The 23431-nt window shown below is 41.5% G+C and overlaps 1 protein-coding gene across 9 annotated transcripts in view; it reads right to left on the bottom strand.

Moving 5' to 3' along the window:
• The window catches only part of PRDM10 (PR/SET domain 10), a 51888-nt gene that overhangs the window by 26968 nt on the left and 1489 nt on the right, over positions 1-23431 (bottom strand). For 5 of the 9 annotated variants that reach the window (XM_053997092.1, XM_053997091.1, XM_053997090.1 and 2 more), the window contains exons 2-12: positions 18492-18571; positions 14989-15180; positions 13079-13246; positions 11405-11464; positions 8591-8710; positions 7408-7615; positions 6782-7023; positions 5513-5716; positions 3539-3611; positions 2799-2916; positions 1735-1864 (exon numbers count right to left, since the gene is read on the bottom strand). In XM_053997092.1, the coding sequence (XP_053853067.1) occupies positions 1735-1864; positions 2799-2916; positions 3539-3611; positions 5513-5716; positions 6782-7023; positions 7408-7615; positions 8591-8710; positions 11405-11464; positions 13079-13246; positions 14989-15081 (1416 nt within the window). In that variant the 5' untranslated portion in view covers positions 15082-15180; positions 18492-18571. Of the gene's footprint in view, positions 1-1734; positions 1865-2798; positions 2917-3538; positions 3612-5512; positions 5717-6781; positions 7024-7407; positions 7616-8590; positions 8711-11404; positions 11465-12808; positions 12951-13078; positions 13247-14988; positions 15181-17297; positions 17320-18491; positions 18572-23248; positions 23341-23431 lie in introns of those variants that run through there. The other 4 variants (XM_053997093.1, XM_053997096.1, XM_053997098.1 and 1 more) reach the window with 4 other exon arrangements.

Here is a 23431-nt window from a genome sequence, read left to right as displayed (position 1 = left end):
AAGGCTCTTCTGCACTCAGGACTATTTCCACTTTAAACAAAGCGACTAGTGCAAACCCAGGAAAGGAGAGAGTTTCTGTCTCGTGGAAACTGTTGTCACTTTGAAACACTGTGTGTCATTTTGCAGTGTCTACTCCTTTCTAACAAACTATCTAGAGTGCCAAACTGGAGAGTGACAAGGTGATCATGCTGGGCGCTATGTGTTTTTTTTATCCAGTTTCCAGCTCTGCACACATCACTTCCATAAATCACACAAAGCTGTTTTTCCTCCCCTTTCACATTAGCATAAAAGGGAGGTGTTGTGAGCAGGAAGCACATGCCAAAAGTCTACATTCTTTCTCTGTGAGTTCCAGTAACTCTTCTGGAATGGAATCATCTTCTATTACAAAAAAACCCCACACACAGATCCTTATTTTACACCACATAATGCAACTGAAGAAACTTAAAAGCACAAGCTAGGAAACAGAGCACCAGAATTAATTTTGAATTATGTCAGCTGAAGGCTGGTGCTGTCAAAACAGAAAAGCGGGTGTGGGAGAAGAAAAGCAAGGAATGAGGCCCTTATTACAAACTGTGAGTGCTTACCAGAAAGAGACCCTTAGTAAACAATACACTATCTCAGTGTCCAGCTCAGGTCTGGGTGACAAGTTTCCACCTTTCTGACACTCAGCTGTGCTCTCAGCATCCTGACTCTCCAGTTCCCAGGCAGAACTCGTGCCCAGCTTTAGCGAGGTGAGCAGACCTCCAAGGGCTTGGGGCATCATCCTATCCCACTGCACAGACACACGTGAGCCAGCTCTGGGCCATGCTCCAAGCTGGCAGGACACAAGCCACCTCCAGTCCAGAGACCACTCACAGAGACTCCACTCCAGAGACTGAGCCCAGCAAGCACCATCTCCCCTGACTGAAGGGTTTGGGACCAGCATTAGGTTTATTTGTCTAAATGAGGCTGGCATGTGCTATGTCAGCCTGTAGAGAGGGTGAGCTCACAACTGTCTGCACCTAATGCAGCATTTAGGGCATTGCAGCAGGAATTCACAGGCAGAGTGTACATTCCTCCCTCTGAGTCAACACAGAGCCATGACCCAGTGAGGAGCCAGAGGAAAATTACCACTCCAGATATCAGCTTTCAGCTAAGTCATAAACCAGAGCACTGATCCCTTCTGTCACTGCTCATAAAAGGACTTAGTGGTAACCTAAGCATGGTCAGCATCAGAGAATTTAGTTTTTTACTTAAATGCATCTTATTACATCCCTGCAGAATATAACCAACAGCTACAAGCAAAGAACGTTTTGCAATAAGCCTGCCTACAAGAGGCCCTTCTGTTATTATTAAAACATCATAGAGAATGATATCTCAAACTGATTTAATTCTACCAGCAACAGTTCTAAGAGCAGGCTGATCTCACATTCCAGAAAGGACAAATAGGAACCTAAACTCCTATTACAGTTTTACTGTTTAAATTACTTCTGTGAGGCCGCTAAACTGTCGCAATAACCTACCTCGCTGCTAAGTGCTTTGGAGTGAAACTTGCTGCAGAAATCCAAGTGATTTTACAGGTTTTATAGTAGGGAAGTAGTGTGCTCTCCTGGCAGAGAATTCCAGCTAGAAACCAAGAATTACTCATATGTAAGTCCAAAGCACACCCTCAGTTTGCACTGATGCCCCAAATTCTTTTAGTCAAGAGTTTACATTCCATGTGCTATTTTTTCCCCCCAGTCTCCAAAAATATACCTGTGTTCCTTCTTCACACTTTTCACCATTTTCACTGGTTACTTCCATGCGCATGAATTTGGGAGGGCGGCCAGGGCGTCTACCTGGTCCAAATCTCCTCTTTCCTCGCCCACGACCTCGGCCTCTGGTTCTGCAGAATACAGGAGTGCTCCAGGTTAGATACAAAAAAATACTAATTTGGATTCTCCACTGATTTTATGCTTTCTTTCTCAGCATTCCTTACCCATTCAACTCGGCAACAATGATGCAGTAAATAATAAAATCTGAATAAATTCTGGCAGCAAAAACAATGGGTTTCTGGCTGGTACCTATTTATTTTGTGCTTTATGAGAAGCCAGGTTCAGAACACACTAAAATTTCTATCAGTAATCATGGGACCAAGAAGACTACTTGCTTCTGTCCAGCCCTCTGCCATGGCAGACTTCTTCTAACACCCCAGTTTATGTTGTACTGGAAGCATTTTCAGCATGATAGAACAAGTGCACAAGGAAACCCATTTAAAATCTGAAGCCATAACATTCGTCCCCAAAAAGCACTCAGCCGTTGATGTCAGACACTAAACAGAAGGGAACAATTTTGTGTCAAAAAAGCAAAACAAAACAGAGACACTTGCTACATTTCAGGAGAAAGAAGGCACTAATATCTTCTGCTCTGTGACAGGTGTTTGTAGATTCAGTTTTTAATAAGTCAGGATAAACTATCTTGCTAGTGGCACAATGAGGCAATTTAGAAGCCTTGTTTTCCAAGCTCTGTACTTCCATATCTCTGAGAAACATAGTGTTTCAATACTGTGATACTCAAACATTACAAGTATTTAAAGTCATTGTCATAAAGGAAAACAAAACAAAACAACTCACTAATTTCAACAGACTATTTATTTCTCTCAAGCTACTTGTTTCATAGAGTCTCTTATACCAGTCAGCCTCCTGCTGCCATGATTTTTCCTTTTGGTGCTGAGCTGATCTGTGACTTGGTCACTAAGATTTGCAGGACAAAGCCCCTCCTTTCTGCATGTTTGGTGAAGCACCACAGTGATCCACGAGCAAAGCTAAGGCTGTCAGTACCTGCTGAAGAAGTCCAGCTTCTCGTCATGGGAGTTGAGGTGCTGCTGGAGCTGCTCTGAGCTCATGAAACGCCGATTGCACTCATAACACGGCCAGTTCTTTTCCTGCTCCCTGAGCACTGTCGGAAATGTCAGTAACACCATTTCACTCATCACCAATTAAACACCTGATTTTTTTGCCCCCAGCCTCTCTATCCTCTCTGGTCCAGATTTCTCCCCTGAAGGTTAGACAGGCTGCAGAATACCCAGCCCTGCTCCACTGGTCTTTGCTTTTATGTCCTCTGCACTGTGCCATAACCATAGCTCATCACAGAGACACAGAAAGATCACTGGGGACAATTCCCATGGAGTATCAACTATGTTAGAAATTCAGATGGATTCTGAAATTCACCCTTGTATGGAAGAGCATCTACAGGATTGTGCTTCTGGCATAAGTTAAGGGAGATCAAGGCAAATTTCTAAATCTAAAGCAGTCACACAGTAGACAGTGAGTACAGAAACAGACCTCTTCCTGGGAGGAAGGAACCTAATGCTTCCCAGAAACTGAAGCAAAGGCTTAAATTAAGGTAATAGTCTCATGACAATAGTTATTGGAAATAAGCCCCAAGAACACAATCTAGATCTGGTTTAACTTTTCCCAATCTAGCAGAAATTTGGGAGCACTACACAGGCCATATACTTGAAAGTAAGGAGTGCAACTTGCAACCACTACCACACTGAAAGCAGAAGATCCCAAGTTACCCTTCCTCTCCTCCTCAGTTACGTCATGGATCTTCTGGTTCACAAACTCGGCATAGGAAGCAGCATACCACACCTGCAACAGGAGCACAAGGTAACAGGACACTGAGGAGGAGCCAAAACTAACGGAAATTTATTTGAAAATGGGTTTTAAGCAATACATTTAATTCATTTGCCTCAACCACTAACTCTTATTGCTCCTTCCATCCCTCAGTAACAAAGTCTGGTAAGATCAGTGTGGCCCCATTAAGGAATGAAAGAGCTTTGTTCAGGAAGTACATCCATTTAATTTTAAGGTCTAGCTTCCTAACACAAATGTTTATCTCACACATGGCTTCCAGTAGCTCTAAAGGAAATAAGATTAATCTCTTCAAACCCAGCTACATGACTGTAAAGGAAGGATGTCATCGGAGTACTGATAGTTGTACCAAGAGCAATGGAAATGTTATTAATTTGGGGGATTTCCCATTTCTTTCCTGCTCTCCTTACATAGACAATAGGCAGCACCATCCACATAGACTCATTTAAAATGCTTCTGAACTTCTGAAGGATTGGAGCAATATGGTCCTTCTTCCCAAAACAAAGATCTGCCAGGCACCAGCATGACCCACTTTTGTCATACAAGGAATTCAAGCCTTCAGCAAAGGCAACCACAAGAGGCAGGAAGACAAAGTTTATTAAAGCCTAAAAGCAGATGCTCACATTTAGATGAGAATTCTTCCATCATTTCGTTTGATGAAAAAGAGTGGATTTTAGAAAATATTTCTCAAAGAAGGCATTAACATTTTTATCACGAGAAATTCAAACAAATTTGAGCTTGCAGTGGGCCACAGGCAAAGGTGAGTAGGATTTCAAGGACCCTTCAGCAGGTGTGTCACTCTGAAGGAATCTCACCAGCTGGACAAAGACGAAAGCCTGGAGCTCCTGGACTACACACCTGGCAGGCAAATCAAAACTTCCCAGCTTCAGCTACTTTCATCTCCGGACAAAATGTGCATGAATGCCCTACATCCACTTGGGGAAGAAATGAAGTTACCAAGCCTTTCAGTTAGCAAGCCATTTTACCCCAAAAGACACTACTAACACAGAAAGCAAGAAAAATTATGCTCCCACCAGGAGGTCTGTACAGATTTAAAGTCTGATTTCAAACTGTTTTAAAAACTGTTGACAAAATGGTGATTGGATACACTTTAAATGGATTTGTAAGATTTCTAGTAATTCAGCTTAAAAAAAAATCAAGGACTGATTTCAGATAGTCCCGCTCTTAAAGGGTATAAGTAGGCTTTTGCCCTGATTTACTAAGTGCACTTCCTAAACAATTGTTTTTCCAGACAAATTGTTGAAATCTACATGCAATAAGAGATTTGAAAAACAACAAAATTTCCTGGTATCAAATTTTTTTGGTCCCCCCACAGCACCCCAAAAAATGTTGAAAATTAAAGCCATCTCAGCCAGCCATGCTGCTTTGAGCTCAACGTAATCAGTAAATTTTTCGAGGGAACAAAAGGCAAACCACAGGGAAATCACACTATCAATTTTCACATGCAAAGTCTCAAAAACTCCAGGAAAGCCAGGTAAAAGGAGAGACCACATTCACTTAAAGCATCAGAAAACAAGCAAGGAACACACAGGGCTAACTGGAAAGGGCATCCAGAATTTAAAAAATATGATTGCTGCAATAAAAATTAGATTGTATCAGCAAAATATATGCTGTGTAAAGCATGACAGGGAGAGACAAATAATTTACCTATTTTTATTTTAAACTTCCTCATGAGCCAAAGCTTATTAAAATGCATATGTTGGTGACTAACTACTTACTAACTTCAGTGACATTCAATTCGGGCCAGGCTTTTTTCAGAGGAAAAAATCTCTAAAACTTTTCACATCAGTAGTTTTTGGCACTTATTAGGGATCAACTTTTAAGGTACTATTTAATCAATAGAAAAAGAGAATCCTGACACACAAGCAATGCCATACCTTGAGTTCCTGCTTGGGCTCCACATTTTTAATGGTGGTGTAATAAATGTGGTGGCCGTACTGATAGGCCACCAGATTCTGCTCCAGGTGGTTTTGAGCTGGACGCACAAACATCATCCAGTTACACAGAGCCTCACTGGAAAGTTCAAACCACAAGTCCTCTTGCAAGTCTCTCTCTTTTCTGTCACCCTTATCAAGAGAAACCTGTAGCAAAATCCAATTACATGTGACTGTAACTGCCTGGCAGCACATTCAAAAGAATTTGAGTTACTAAGAAAACTACTGTGCCCATGCAACTGTTACATTAGGGAAGCAATGAAGGCATAGCTAATTTTCTCTCTTTACTAACATGGATCCAGAAACAGGCAGAAAAATATTTAGCAACAGGTAAAGATTAACTAGGGAGGCACAATGGATCCTTCCAAGGCTTTCAGGGCCAAGAATCATTCATTAAAGGAGTCAGGCATAATATGAACAAGTGACTATAACAAATGACATACAAGTAGCTGTAGCTTTAGTAGGGTACAGAAACATCAGTTGGAAGTTTCTAATTGGCAGACCCACTTTTCCTTTCGTTTCTTGAGTCATGACATTCCCTCAAGCAGGAAGCAGCATTTCTTTAGCTGAACTTCTCTTGGTTGCTGAATCTGACTATGGGTCACAACTTGCTTGTCAGACACTGTCCAGAGCCCTTCTAAGACTGTGGATCTAAACTCCAACACATAAAGGACCAATTTTTTCTAGTGAAACCAGTAAATAAATGGATAAAAGTCTCTCAAATCCATTTAACCCCATACCAATTACTTGGCAAGAGGAAAGGCATAAAAATATCTCCTCTCCCCTACATCTTATGAATAGGAAGGTAAGAAAAATATTTTGAACTGAGGTTACAACATGGCACAAAAGAATGGCTGCAGAACATCCTTAGAAGGGGCTGCTATTTTTATGTCCAGATGTTGCTTCAGCTCATGTGAGAGTGATTCACAGCCTTCCATGTTATGCACTCTATATATACGTATATATATATATACACACACATACATGTGTGTATATATATCCTATCACCATAATGCCAGAACATTCACCAGGATAAGTGTGTCACCCTGAATAACAGAGCAGATTTGAAGCCAAAACAATCTGGGTATCTCTTAGTTACAGTCAGAGATGGAAGTAACAAAATATCTCTAGTGAATTAATGAAGGTAGAGTGACAAATTAATGAAAATCAGAGCTTAGGCAAAAATTGATTTCCCCTTTTTTTCACTCTTACCTTCAAATGGATATAGCAGTCTTTGAGCTCAGTCTGTCTGACCAGGGGTCCTTCCACAGGCCCAAACTGTGTACGCTTTGGGATGCGCCTTTTGGAGAACACACCTCCCAAAAACCTGTCTATATAGAGCACCAGGGGAAGGCTGGCCCTTGCCCTGGTCAGTACAGGCCGGTTTGGGATGGGATGCAAAGGTCCGTGTTTCGGACACACTGAGGGATGTGCATTATTACACTCTTCACACCCTGCAACACAAAGGCAGAGACGACATGACTTTTAGGCAGACACTCACACACCAGCTCAGAGATAGCCTTATCTCTCTCTAAACACCTTTGGCTCAGCTGTGGAAAAACACTTATGCCAATAGTCATTCTACATTTTAAAATATTAGAAGGCCAGTGTCCAGCAAAATAAGAACAAATCAGCTCAGAGACTTCACTAAAGACAAAATTTTGTCTTTTTTGTCAAGCAGCCCAATTTGAATTCACATTTCTGGGAATCAAGACTCACACTTACTCATTACTGCTAAAATCTGAATGGTTTTTTTCTCTCTTCACTAAAGGTCTAATGGAGAGGGAAGAAAAAAAGGGGGAGCAGGTAGTACACTACATATGACTGCACATGCTTACACAAATCATTGGGATCAAAGGGTCGAGGTGGATCTGGATCCCACTCATCCATGTCAGTGTCTTCCCCATCTTCATCCTCATCTTCATCCTCATCATCTTCCTCCTTTGTTTCTATCCTTTCCATTTGATTCTGTAGAGGTGCTAAAGGATCAGAACCATCCACAGCCTCCATAGGAGGTAACACCTGGTTATGCACCGGTAATGATGCCTGAGGAGAGAATTCACAAACAATTCAAGCTGATTCATGACGAAAACCACATGGACAAGCAATGAAGGCCCTTGCTAGTCTACCCTTCCTGCTGCCTCTAGTTATAGAGAGGAGGACAAGGGAAGGTGCTAAAAGACTGCCAGGGGATGTTTTGCATGGCTGGCTGCTGCTGATGGCCTCACTCAAAACACCTGTATTACTCCCTGGCTATACCCTGCCAAGGACTCAGTTCTCAGAAGAAACTGAACTCAGAGGAAGTTCTCAACCCTTGCAGAAAGTTCAAAACCAAGTCCAGGCTCTGTGGATATTACCTAGAGCCTAAAGCTGTATTTTAATTTCTTTTGTACAAGTGAGAGAATCCTGCACTTTGGCACACAATCTTCTCTTTACAATCCAACAAAACCAATCTCCAGAGTAAAAAGGAAGAGGTCAATATAGGGTGAGGTAATGTGGAGACCTAGTCTCCACATTATATACTACAGAACATGAAGAATAGTTGAGGGCGTTGCATTCTTCCACTAATTTTCAAGTTTAGCCCTTTCCTTCCTTAAAAGAACTGCAACATTTGAAGTTTGGCACATATTCTATCACCCACACAGGATTCTCAGGTAGAGAACACGAAATATTACACGCAGCAGAGCTGCCTGAAAATATTGGCAAAGAAACCCAGTGGATGTTGCTGTGACAGTCAGCACTACACCTTCTGTTAACTTCACTTTTCAGCGCTGACAAAATTTTAAGGTGGCTGCTCACAGAACCATCTGTGAAACAGGTTTCTCTGTATATTAAATACTAAACCCCACGGTGAGATATCCCACATTCCACTGTGAGACGAGGGAAGACAGTACAAATCTGCACTACAGCTTTCTCACATCTCCTCCCATATCACTTAGCCACATTTCATCCCCAGAGATAACGGAGCGATGGAGTCAGTGCGCTTGTACATGAAAAAGGAAAGGGTGCCTGGCAACTTACTCTATCTGCTTGTGGCCCCTGCTCCAGAGCCACTGGCTGGGGGGGGTCAGCAACGCTGCCGAGCACGGACAGGTTGGTGGGATTCATGCTCTGAGCAGCAGCAGGCAAGAGCACAGTTACCTAAAATCACAGGCACTCATTTTAGCACTGCAGCATTTCCATCAGTCACTTAAACACATGGGCAGGGCCCGGCATGCACAGCTCCCTTGAGCCCTGCACTCTACTCAAAAACTGCTGCATTCCCATGATTTTTGGGGTTCAAATAGGGCTGATGGGCTTAGACAGAACCTGCAGCTCCTGGGACAAAAGGAAAGACTTCAAATCTATAGACTTCACAAATTCTGAATTACCTATTGCACATTTTTAAATTAAGGTCCTGGGTTCAATTGCACTAAAAAAAGATGTTAGGAGCTCTTTAGGTCTTGGTAAAACCAGCGATTTGGGGTCTCTTTTCCTCTACGCCCAAATTTACTTTCGTTTTCAAGGGAAAGCATAAAGAAGGACTAAAAAACATTTCCTCTTTTTTTGACTTTTTCTTTCCTCAAGCAAACCCTGCTGATGACTGAGGGGTTTAGAACTAGATAAACTTTAAGGTCTCTTCCAATCCAAATCATTCTGTGATTCTATGATCCAGGATCCATAAAGAACCAAGACGGTGTAATTGACCTCATGAGAAGATCAAGCTCTCAAACAAGAGGATCCCAACAATTATTTTTCTTTACACCTGGTCACTATTCATTTTTGTTTACATACTCTTTTTTTTGGTGCTGTAACAACCAAATTAATGCATATTACACTGTTCTCTTCCATTCAGCAATAAAACAAAGCACAACTAAGACTCCTAGGAATCACCTTTCCTTCCTTTTGTTTCCTGCTTATCTATACAGGAATTTGCATCATTATTTTGCGTGACTTTTCATCCTTCTCTACAGCTGATATCGTGTGGCTTCTGGTTTGTGTCTCTGACTGTTAAGCAGCTTTTATACTAAAATCCAAGCTCTTGCCTCTTTGCAGAGTGCTTAATAAATATCAGATAAAACTGAGAACAGTGAATTGGGCCAGTAGCGAGGGAGCAGACAACAAAATCCGTAACGTAAGCACTCGGTCTTAGTACTCCAAACTAGCAGCTTTGTTTAAAGAGTTACTAAGAGCAATTTATGACACTCCTGAAAAACAACAGCAAAAAGACTTCAGGGAATGGTGCCACAGTGAGGAGGAAACCACATGACAGTCTGGTATTGACACATCTGAAGCCAAGTGGCAACAAAGAGGCATCATTATTCCTCCAGTGTGCCAGCAAGGAGAGGGTCACATAGACTTGGATCTATTTGTACCCCCTTTTAGCATTGCCTACTACTAATCACACCAAACATACCCTTACTTGCACTTCCATTTCAGGCCCTGCATGGATTATGGGCATTATTTTTGTAAACCTCTCACTTTCTTTCTACAATACAGTTTCTTCTGAAAGACAAGAGGAGCTTTAATTATTATTTTATCATTAGTTGTTAGTTCAGGGATGTCCCACATGAAATGCTAATGTAAAATCAGCTGCAAAGGCAGGAGCTGATATAATGAGGGATTAACCATTCACCAAAAAATTAATATATATGTTAGGACTGCTGTCAGACTGTGTTGGAATGGAAGACAGGCTGAGGACACACAGGCAAGTGCTTCTGGAATAATAACGGCAGATCACCTCTGTTGTAACTGCCACCTGCACTGCGCATAAATAATCTCTATTTTTAATTAATCATATATTTGTCAAATGAGCTTTAAGACGATTAAATAGGAATTTCTGGCTTCTTAATGCAGGGAAATTGATGGAATAAAAAATTCCAGAACAAAACTCCAGAGAATGAAAAGAATGAGAAGACAGGTAACACCTTTATTGTGTCAGTCATTGCTTCCCATCTGTGCCTCAACCATTTAGAAGGTTTTTTAGCAAGAAAATTTGCTTTCAGCACAGATTCAATCCCTCACTCTGCCCCAAGACTGTCAATAAACACACATTTTAATGATGGCTTTGGTGATGATTCAGATCTAGTACATCCATTCACACACATCATTAAAGACCCACCAAGCAGTAATGATTTTAAGTCTACGACAAGCAGAGAATTCCAACCATAGATCTGAAAGCACCTGTCTACAGCTGATTACCACAGCACAGTCCCCAAAGATACCAGTAAGAGTTAATAACAAAACTTCCCCATACATGATGGATGTAAAAAGAATAAGGAAAAACCATTATAACCTTATAAACACAGGCTGCAGTTTTATTCTCTTCCCAGCCTACCTCACACTGGCAAGCCCAGCACACCTGATAAGGGAGCCAGTCACTGAACTTCAGGTTTCACATTTAATTTCCTGTGACATTTCTAGTAAACCTAGAATTTATTCCAATTTTTCTATCCCTCAACAGCCTTCTGTGGACTCCAAGGCATTTGGATCAGAATGTGTATGAGGACAACGGAAAACCCCGCCTTTCCAAAATGGCACATTCAGATGACATCAGCCACATCTGCTGCAGGGACACTGTTTAAAGATTTTTTCCTGTTATCTGGGGCAGTAAATTAGAATTCTTGTTGAATATTAATTAAAGAGAACAAACTCAAAATAATTCTTAACTGTTACTGTCATTCATGCTCAAGGTGGGCATTGGTCTTGATCAGGGTGACAGCACAAGAATAAGATTGTCACTGGATAACTTCAGACACAGCTCATTACCCTTCTGCACCACATGAATGTCCCTTTACCTTCCCTAACTGTTCCCTCATAATTTTAGGCCCAAAATGAATAATATCTCTTCCTTACCTGCTGGGTGGTAGCATCCTGTTGGACATAAGCCACTTGGGACGGATCTGTAAACAGAGTCTAGACAAAGTGAAAAAGGCTTATCAAACCAGCCATGGGGGTTTTTACTCCCAACTCACCCAAAAGTTACCCTGCCACTATGAAACAACCCACATTTGAGCCTTTGTCAGCTTCTAACCTTCCTGTTACCACAGCAAACTACTTCAACTTACCCAAGTAGACCTACATACATAGAAATTAAAATTTAGGCAATGCTCCATTAAGAGTTAATAATATATTTATGCAGTACTTTGCATCTGTACAGCTGAAGTGTTTCACGGGTTTTATTTTTTTATTTACCTAAATCACTTTGTCAGTTGTTGATTTGATAAAATCTACAGGATGAAATTCAATAGCACCATCTATGCCCTTAATGCTTAACACTTAAAAGCAGGATAGAAGGTAACTGTGAGCTTTTTCTTCCTGAAAATTCACTAGACTGCTGCATGCTTACTTTTGAGGAACTATCATGCACATCCTATATGGGACTTTGATATGGCCAAGATGCTGTTTAATTTCATAGAAGCCATGACAAATTCAATATTCTGCAAGAACAGCCCTGACAGAATCCCAGGAAAAGCAAGGCTAAGGATTGACTGAGGCCAGTCAATTGACTGAGCTTTACTTAGCCAAAACTTGAAATATCTGAGCTTGCAGCAGCCTGGCTACAATAAAATAAAGCATGGTATAATAAAAATTCCTTTAGCACTGTGATAATTTCATCTTAGATGCAGAAGAGTGTCTGAATACTACCCATCTTTTGACACAATGACAGCATTCATAGTTTTGGAGTTAGTTGGCCAGCAACTTCCTGGGAGATATCCTCTCAGGACATCCCTTCACATAGACGCTGGTTTTCTGGGACAGCTGAGAGCTGCACAAGACACACTGTGCCACATGAGGCCCTGCCAGCATGACGGGGGTGTCAGGTACATGCACTTTGCAGCACAGCTAATCTGCCCTGCCAGCAAAGATATTATAAAACACTCTGGACAAAGCAAGCCTGTTCCTTTTTAATCCGTCCACACAGAGGCAGAGATGCATAGCATATTGACCCCATATAAACACGTGCTGCAAGGGCATAAAGGCTATTTCATGTGATTATGCAGAAGAAAATGAATATATAAGGTCTGTAAAATCAGCAACCCTGCAGAGACCACAAAATTACATTAACAGAGATGCTCTGCAAAAAGACACGACTGTTATTGTAACTATCAATTATGACAACTGTACTACACAAAGCAAAGACGCTTCCAGAAGGAACACAGCTCTTTTAGGAAGAGAACGTTCCAGAAGGAACATTAGCTTTTTACTGGATACAAGAGGCAGAACTTTTGGTGAGAGTATCCTTGTTCTGGAAAATACCTTTTAGTAAATTATAATCTCATCCACCTTCAGTGAAGTAACCAGCATTTCATAATTCATAGCCTCACCATCCTTTGATAAGCAGATTTGCACATCAGACAAATGAACAGCATGAAGTCCCTGCTTCAGCAGTGGGCAGAGAAAACTGCTGGCAGCGACTGCCTGCTATTTTCCAGTCATACCACTTGGCTGGTAACTGGCCTTCATCCCAAACAAGATTGTTGTGTTTTCTAGGTGCCAAAACCAGGGTGGGCTCAGAACCACACGTGCCTGTGTAGCTTCCACGGGGTGAATGTAAACGAGGGTGTGCTCCGAGGTGTCCACAGAGGTGTAGGAGGTGCCGTCAGCCGTGTAAACCACCTGCTGTGCAGGGCCGCGCTCCTGCTCGTCACTGTACATGATCTGGGCCACTGCCCCCCCCTCGGGGACAAAGTGCACCTGGGGAACAAACAGATCCTGGACTCGCACCAACACAGGCCAGTGGGACACAACACCAGAGTCACAGGGTGCCTTGGAAAGCAGAGAGAACTTGTGTCCCAACTAATCTGAATGCAGTGAAAAACACATATTTCAAATCTCACTCAATTATTCTACCAATAGAAATCTGGACACAGCTCCCATCAGTGTCTGGTTTTACTCTGCATTGCCACTCAAGACGTAACTGCTACAAAGGGCACCCACTCATAGTTAGCTCTTGCATGACGCTTTGAAAATTTGTAAGGGAACAAGTTTATATTTGAATTGATGTATCTATTAAATGTATTGGGATATGGTTTCCCTTTATGCTTATATCCCTTTCAGGATTTATGATAATTACTTCATTCAACTAGTTCTGTAGTTGGAGGTATTTTTTGCTGTCTGATGAGAGGTTAACGGAATTTATTAACTCCGATACTTCTCAAGTTATAGCATTGCAGTTCTCAGAGGCAGCAGTAGAGCATATTAGACTGCTTCCCTATAGTATGTATGTGCAGCATCAGTAGAAAATTCAACTATTTAAACAAACAAACCTATACCTAAAAACATTAAGCACAGATTCCAAGGACTACTGGAACATGTTATGTCTAGGGCTGCACTTTAAACAAGTCTATTTTACCAGAACATTATGATCATAACTGATGATCAGTGGCCTATATTAAATGAGCCAGAATACTGGATTCCAGTGAAAACAAGAATATCTTTAACTTTTGCCATCCTTTACATGCTGAAAAGCATTTTCAGTGCATAGGAAAAACTGGACATTGAGCGGGAAACCTAGTTTGAATACAAGTATTCATAGTCACATAAAATTCTTTGACATAAAATGATACCACAGCTACACATTTTGTTTCACTTTTTAGCTTATGCTTCAGAAGACACACGGTACTCCCCCTGTGGATGCTCAGTGCTGATTGCGTACAGTAAATCTTCTCACAAACACTACAATTTCACATTTGGAAAGCACTCTGTAAATTCTCATTAAGCCTCAAAACTGCCATGTGCAAACAGCAGCATGGTTATCCCATTGTAGAGAGAAGGGAACACAGGCCATTGAGAAATGCCTTTCTTTGCAAATTTCAAAGCTGGAAATTACCAAGAGAGGCAGGATTTCTCAGCTTGTGGGTCAAATACCATGCAGCACCCTTCTCCTACCATACTTAAAAGAGTAAATCAATTTACAGAATTCTAGAAATTCCCAGCTGTATTGTCTCAGAGGCAGAGGGACAAGTTGTATACAGCAGAACCTGACTGCATTAGTCACTTACAATTAATATTTCTCCCTTCCTTGTTACCCAGATGTCTGGCTGGAAAAAATTACTTGTATTACTTTCCCCAAGGTCCACCCACAGTTCCATCTGATTCAAATGATGCCATCAAAAGCGGCTGCCACAGAGCACAGATTTTGTTCATTACTCTGAACACCCTTTACTCTCCCACATGGTAATAAATGTAGTTGGACACTGAAACTTCCATAGCCACTGCTTAGTTTTGTTCAGCTCATTTGAGAGCTCTGTGTCTCCACTGCTGCGGTTTGCACAGTTCAGTTTCTGAAGCTTTAACCTCAAATCACCACAGAAATGTTTGTATTTCTGCTCAAATGAAAGCTGAGCTTCTAGACTCTAAATCAGGGCCATATGGGAACTAACCCTCCCCACAAATCCCAATCCAGCCCAAGCAGAGGCAGAGCTCTGGCTAATCACCTGAGCAGTGTTCTGGTCCTGTCCTGCAGACTCGGTCCACACTTGAGGACTTTCCTCTTTCAAGTCCATCTCCTCCCTGCCTGTGTGCTCCATGAGGAGAAGGAGATCTACTGGAGTAATATCTGGGTGAAGGGATTCATTTGTTCATTGTGTTTCTCCTTCCAGAAGACAAGGTGATCTTCAGCAGCATGGCTGTAAAAAAACAGGGAACAGAGACATTAAAACCAGCATGACACATGGCATGGAGCTATGAGGGATTTGTTGTTATCCACTACCACACTTCAGTAACATAGAGTAAAGCAGGTTTGGCTTTACAAACACATCCTACAAGACCCAAACACCTTAAGTTAAGGGAACAAGGGAACAGAACTCTTATCTCACTGAGCATGGTCAAGTCCTACTGTTCACCACTTTCCATATCCCATTAAGGAGGAAACGAATCAACCATTGCACGAATTGCACTGACAGATTACACTGAATTCTTCCTGCATGTCTTTCCTTGGTCACAGGCCATCCACGCCACCTTCTCCTCACTGTCCTTCTGGCACCTACAGGCCTAGAAATAAATAATGCAAAAAATGGACCTGAGGCTTCCTACAAGAAAACACTATGTTCAGAGATGCATCACCAGTTCCTCAGTTTGCCTGAATGAGGTTCTGTTTGAGCACCAATTGGTTTTCCATGTACAGAGAGATTTGACCTTGGACAAAACCCCAGTCCCAGGTTAGTACAGTGTTACAACAGCCAATTACTAAAAAGGAACACTGAAACTTAAACGTTCAAAGATCCTGACAAACTGCTTCCAAGCTTGGTTTTATTCACCTCTTGCAATTTTACTGGGGCCTCTCAATCTGCCGTTGCGATCTCAGAAGGGTAATTTACAGCTCTGGTGATTGTTTGAGTTGGTGGTTCAACACCGTCCCAATCCTTCGTCTCTAATGTTGTATTAAATCACAGGCTAGGAATTAGCACGAGGCTGAGCCCATTTCATTTCTCAACTACTCCAATTAACTTTATTTTATATCCAGTGCCTTGCTGGGCTGATCCAATACCAGTACCCATCTGTGCACCAGGAAGGAAGCAAAAGGCTCTTTGCTGATGTTTTCATTAATTTGCATTTTAAATGCAAATTATTTTAGTCATAATTTATCCCTATAAATGCTAGCATTTGGCTTGTCATTGACAAACTGAAAAATAGATAAGGAGAGGTAAAAAAAGCAGCAGGCACTTTCTGAATCCTCCTGATTTTGCCAGGAAGGACTAAGCTGTGCAGACCTGAGCACTGATTGTTCCACTGGGCCTGGCCATCATGGATAAATCATCAGGGCAGGGAAGTCTCAGGCTAATGTCACTGAACTGTGCGGTGGAGCAAAAAAATCCTACTACTTACATATAGACAAAGAAAAACAGTGGGAAAGATATTTCTGGGCATCGCTAGACACTAAGTCTTGCTGTTACTGGTGAATGGAGTTAACACTTGCTGTCTCACACTGAGCAACCCAGCACACATGAGCCCCACAAAAGCAGACATTGAGGAACTGTTCTGACTTTCTCTTATATCCAAATGTCTCCAGTTATGGGAATACAGGGACAGAAATCTCATCTCCATTAATATTGCTTGATACAAAACATCCCCAAAAAGCACTAAGGAGAAAAATGAAAATAAATCCATGTACCAGCACTCAATTAATGAGCTTAGTATGAACAAATTAACTGCAGCAAACACGTATGAGTGATAAACACCAGCCTTGTTCTCAAAGTGTGGAAGGTCAGGGCAATTTACAGATAAATATTATTTATTTATATATCCAAGTGCACACATGCTCTGATCTATAAATAAATACCATCCATCTCTACACGGAACCTTTCTCCTAGCTACTTGTTATGTTACTAAGGATTAAATTAGGGATTTTCTCATATCTAATCCTACCTCATTCACTGACCTCCTTCACTCACTTTATCAGGTGTATGTTCTTTATTCAGAATATATACATACATCAGGTATATGATCACCTCTACCCATGCGAAACGTGACAGCATTTATGTCAGTAACACACTGTGAACAATTTCTTTGCAAAATTTAACACTTATCCTGTTGATATTCTCTAGCTGGTTTATCCACAACAGCTCTTTTCCTAGACTGCCAGTATTAATCAAGAGCCAATTCAGGTAATTGCACTAACAGTAGCCAATAATTTAATAAATTACCTAACTACTTAGAAAACTAAAAAACAAACATTAGAGGTTTCAATTTGGAGTGGTTTGATTAAAAAAAAAATATCCTGTTAAAAAGAAAGCAATTACATTACCTACTAATTGAATTAAGGGAAAAGCACAGTTCTGGCTAATTCCACATGGTGCAACAAGTAGCAGAATTTTTGGCTGACCTTCCCTACCAGCAGACACTGAAGGTCTGAAGAAAGATGCTGACTCACTCCTGCAGAGTCATTTTGGCACAGATAACTTACAACTTGAGTACAAAGGAGACTGAAGGGTTCAGGCAGGGTCTTTGAAAGACAAAACTGGGAACTAAGATTCATCTCTGAAAAAAAGAAGTACCAAAAAGTTGGAAAGGAAAGCAGAAGACAGTCATTTCATGGTTCTGAAAGTTAGCACTAACTTAAAATCTTGGGGGAAAATAAAACAAGGCTGAACCAAATTCAGAGCCCCAGTGCTGCAGATTCTATAAACAGTCTGGTTGTTGCTGTTCTTGACAGAAATGAAAATAATAAACCTCTCAGCTCAGCCAGTTGTGCAGCAATAAGGGACAATAGTAGGAACTGCAGGATTTGCTGATGCTTTCAACTTCTGTACTTCCAAATTCATCCCAGGATTGACCTCTGGTATGCATTCCCTCAGTACGTCTGTAATCATGAAAACACACTGAAAAGCACATTTCCCTGGAAACATGGATGTGCAAAGAAAGAAGACAATGCAGGAGGAGACAGGCCATGTCCCAGAGAGGTCCCAGGGACAGTCAATACAGAGGGCAGGAGGCAGGAGCAAGTGTTAAATTCAGCTGTGAAATAAGCCCTGCAGTCAAGGCCAGGAGCTGGAAAAATCTTACCCAAAGGCACTGACAATAGAACTGCCAGAAAACACTGACACCTGAGCAAGTTTTCTGATACTGATGACAAGAAGATCAAACAAACTTTGCTCATTGATCTTTCATGGGATGCTCGTCCTCGTTAATTCTGCACAATCTTATTTCCTTCCCTAGCTCCTGCTCAATACCCATTACAGCCCTGACATTGACAGCCACAGTGTTTTGAAATTTTAACCATTTCCCTGTGATCTTCTCTCAGCTTTGGTAGCTTTTTAGGAGAAATAAATGTGAAACTTTGGACATGAGTACTGCCAAATCACTGGCATGCAGGGAGTGCTCTCTGCTTGCTCTCCACACTGTTTACCCCTGGATTATCCTTTGCAATTGTTGATTTTTCTCACTGTCTTGAACACATCAGACATTTTCAGACAAGCTAAATAAACACCAAGACATGCACCTCAACAGGAAGCTCTGCTGTGTCCAAAGGATTACCATAAGAATCCGTGTGGCAGAAATTGAAACTCAATTGCAGAAATCCTAAAAGAAAAAAAAGATAATTAAAGATAAAAGGCATTGTGATAGGATAAACTCAGGTTTTTTATCAGTATCCATAAAGTAGGCTACATTTTATAATAGAAATCCATGTAGAGGTTTAGTAAAACAGTAATCCAAACAGCTTGCTTAAACTCCTGTTAAATTTACATGTTATGTATGTCACAACTATATTCTCTCCACTATAAAATATAAGAGGCCCGGCTCAAATATAATTAATTATTTTTTTTTAAGTTCTTACTTTTCTGGAAGTTGAAAGATGAGTCAATTATGACATATCACCCAACAGTCACCCAAAATTCCACCAGCACCCCAATGCTTTCATACAGTCCAATGAGCATCACAAACATGAGCAAGAAGCAATGCCAGTGGGAGATGTTAAAGCATTTACAGTAACTGCAGACACAGCATTTTCCTCCCCAAATAACAGGCATGCCTCACCCTGTCTGCTGGGTGATGACACAAGCTGAACAGTAACAGACATAACTAAAGAGTACAACTATAGTCCAGTACCACTCCAGTATGGCAGTGGTGAGGCACTCACAGTCCTGTGTCACTGTATATTGTGCGAATTGCAACACAACACGATCCAAGAACCAGCACGGCTCCTGTGACTTTGAAATATCTCCTCTAGTGGAATATTAGCTCATTCTGAGCTGTGCAAGTAAATTAACCATCCCTTCAGGACAACACAGGTTTGTCTCAGAACACCATTCACATTTACCTTCCTTTTCTCAACACCTTCTGGGACCTGCTGCTATCACAGACCTACAACCATCTCTCTTTAGTTTTTGCATCTTACATCCAAACCAGAAAATGTCATTAATGACAAAACTTCTCTGCTGCACCTGATGCCTCGAAAGCATCTTAGTGTCATTGCCTGACAGTTCTTAATTTTTTTTCCAACTCCTCCCTCCTGTTCCTGTGGGATGGTGTTTTCTCTGGAGCTGTGATTATTAAACCAGCTTCCCTGTGAATTGCATTCAGCTCCAGAGGATGGGAAAGCACTGCTCAAAGGGGCAAAGTGCCTCATTGCCTATCCAACAGCAATCTCCTTCTTAGCTTTGCTGCAGCAGCAATAGACACCCTGAGCCACCACAACTCCACATGTCCCCTCACAGGTGCGTCCACGATCCCTGCAAAACACTCAAGAGTGAACAGTGCTGTAAGAGAAAACCACTAACAGCAAAGTCACTGCTGTTTGTGTTTGAAGTGTAAGTGTTTTAAACACAAGTTAAACCCAGTGAACTCACCCAGGGCTTCAAAGGTAAGCTCTGAAAGTCAGAAAAAAACACCACCAAAAAAAATTAGAATCAACAATAACCGTATTTTCCTGGCAAACTTGCTATTAAAGAATGACAATTTCTTTCAATGCTGTGACTACACAAGAATATACAGAGACAAAATCTCTGGGGACTTCATCTGCAGCAACCTCTGTGAGGCTCACTAAGGGCATTCTGCTGAAAAATCCAAGCCACTGGCTGCCAAACACTCATTTTTACCCCTTCTCTGGGATGAGAAAGGGTGAATATTAAAACAGAGCAAGGGGAAAAGACCACCTTCCTGCTCAGGGAGGAATAAAGCCACTCAATATCTCAAATGAGAATCCACTTTAAAATAATGGTACATAAACCAGCTAATGTGATTTACTCCTCAGTGTAAAAGAGCCTTGCCATAGCCTGAGGTTCCCTGCAGCAATAACAGCAGGGACTGTTGGCTTAATCCTCCCACAACTCAGCTCAGTGACAACTGTGTGTCACCCCAGCCATGTGAAAGGGCAGCAAGATTGGTACAGAAGGGGTTTTACGACTCTGAGTCTTCCTCCAGCTTTTAATATGAAAATGATTTATTATGCTCAAAAGGAACATCATATTTGCCTGCAAAAAGCTTCATCCACACTTAAAGTTAATTATCCTAGTTTGCCTAGAAGGCAGAGTCAGTGCATTTCCTGAGATCCTTTAGCAGGAACATGCTTTCATTGCAGCAAGAAGGTTTGTAACCTCATTGAGGACTGAGTCAGGACTGTTGTCACCTCTTCTGCATTCCCATCCATCACAGGAACATACTGTTTCAAGGAACTCTGGCCCTGGTGCATTTTGCGTGAATGTTATCAAGCAGGTAATGTAAAACTACGTTATTAATGTTTTACTGGTGAGTTAAAAATCGAAATCATACTATGGCTGGGACAGCAAGAATTATTTATCTCCACAAAGGGAAAACTAGCTTTAATTTATTTTGTCATATAATAAATAGAAGAACTCAACCAAACACCAACTCACTTTTTACTGCCATCATACATAATGAATCGATCTCCTTACAGCACATCCACCATCAAAGCAACAATGAACTGGAAAAGATCTCTTAGACCAAGGCCAGTCCTCTGCTAGACATCACACATTACAGTCCTTTTCCTAAAGGGACGGTGCCCAGGCACTGAAGGTGACAGCACAACAGTCTGATGTAACTATTCTCTCACAACTTATCAGGTCAGTAGCTGAAAATCCATTTCTACCACAGAACACAGGAGAGAATCCAGGCTGAGCACAGGTTAACATCCTCCAGGGGACTACCTAGGCTGTGTATAGACACCTACTAAGAGATGCTCCAAGGACATCTCTCTTGAGTCCTAATTCTTGTATAATAAAGTATTTCTCACACTGTCCCCTCTCTCAGTGGGCAAAGACTCAACTTCATTACTTTCTACATATGCAAACCTCTTCTTTAGTCACCTCTCTTCCCATTTGCTCAACATCTACATATCCACTCCAACAACCAATTTCTTCCTCCCACCCTCAGCTTCCTGAATCTATGGACACGTTCCTCATGTTCTTATCTTTCCAATGTTTCATCCTCTGAGGTCCCTGTGATATCATGGCTGTTGAAACACATACTGCAGTTTTTGGGCTCCAACTGCTCGAGGCAGTGACCATGCCTTCCTGAAGGATTTGGTTGATAAATCTCAGAGAGAGAACTCTGATAAAGCAAGGAAGCAGGGAATACATGCATTTAAACCATAGGATGACACAAAAGGAAAATAAATGTCTCTATCAGTGTCTTCTACGGTTCTGCCCACACAACCTTCAAGATGGCTCTATTAGGGATTACTGAAAGAAAACAAACCATTCCCCTCCAGCTTCTTCCTGCCAATTTTTTGTCTCACATCCCTTCTCCTTCTTCAGTAAACTCTTTCCAAAAGAACTGTCAGTTGGAGGGGATTCTTCCCCTTCCTACAAGGGAGTGGTTCTGCTTCCTCTCTCCTTCTTCCACCCTCCTGCACCTCTCCTCTGAATTTAAATCACCTGTCAAAATTCAAAAAAATAAAACTACCTTGTTTCTGCACATAAAAACACATGCCTGAGATAGCTCCTTCAGAATAGCTGCTGCTCTGCACTACCCCAGAGAACCAATGGACTATCTGCACCTTCAAACAGGTGGGGACTGACATATAGAGCATTTCAGGGCTACGATACAACAACTGCATGTTTTACTAGAAGGAGATAAAAGTTGTAAATAGACCCAATCTAATGTTCAAGTCCAAACAAAATTCACCATAAAAAACCAGCCCACTTAATTAGATACACTTAGAAGTCCATTAGAATTCAGTGTACACAGCTGCCAGCAGCTGCAGGTGGTCAGGAACACACTGGAAGTGGCTGCTCACTGCAGAGCAATTTACCCCAGGAGAGCTCATCCAAGAATTTTCTGCAAAGGATAGGACTAAGGGTGCCAGAGGAGAGCAGACAATACTACAGACCAACTTCTCTCTAAAATCAAATTGTCAATTATTCTATACAATAACAATTACTCCAATATCAATTAATAACAATTACTCCGATATCTCATCCTATAAGCAAGATAATAAAGCAGTCTCTTTTCGTACAAGAGAAGCATCCATGAAGCAAAATGCCAAAAGCCATCACAATTTCAGAGAAAAGTCTTCCATTTAAGGGCAGACTAGAGCAATACACACTCCTGTATTACTTTTCCTAGAAATGAAGGCATTAGAAGGCTCAAGACTGCCAATTATTTTATTGTGTCCACAAAAGATGCAAAGAATCCTCTTGTAAAATCAGTTGGCGATTCATTAGCATCTCATCTTCTAACTGAACTACAAGAAAAAAAAACCTAAATCATTAAAAATCTGACAGAAGAAAGCAACAGTTCAGTATAGTCTCTATTCCCATTGAAACTCCCAGGGAAACACTGACTGGCATTTCACACACCCAGCTTTGCACTTGATCATTATTTAAAGGCCTGTAAGAACCATAACTATATAACTATATAGTGATACACTAGACAAGTTGATGCCGAGGTACCAAAAAGTGCATCACAAATACTGACCCTTCATTTCACTGTCAGGACTATGACTACTGTCAGTAGCCTAAACCAAGTTTAAATTGTAATTTAGGGACCCTGTAAGAGGCCCCCTGAAGCTCTGCAATGTACAGCTCAAAGGTAAAAGGTGAGCATACATAGCTCTTGTACAGAGAAATAACCCAAAAAAGGTGAATTATCCCTTTAGGATGAATAACTCTGAAAGGCACAGCATCAGGACCGCGTTCTTCCATTCCAACTCACAGGAGGGGAAACAGGACAACTCAACACCAATACCCACAGATCAAGAGAGCCACAAGATCAAGCACCCACTTGCTACAAACATACCCAAGACCACAGGAACAGGGTCTTTGGCACCAAGACCACTGTCAGGAGACCGGTGAACCCTACAGCTACCACCTGCAGCAACTAATATCAGGACGTTTATGAATGGAACGCCCTCAGGGCAGTGGGGAAGGGCCTAACTTCCCTCAACACCAAGCCTCAGGGCCACCCAGCAGGAGCCTTGCT

This window comes from Vidua macroura, chromosome 22 (assembly GCF_024509145.1).
Source record: "Vidua macroura isolate BioBank_ID:100142 chromosome 22, ASM2450914v1, whole genome shotgun sequence".
Lineage (NCBI taxonomy): Eukaryota > Metazoa > Chordata > Aves > Passeriformes > Viduidae > Vidua > Vidua macroura.
Note: the sequence above shows the minus strand (reverse complement) of the source record. Positions and strands in the feature narration are given on the sequence as shown.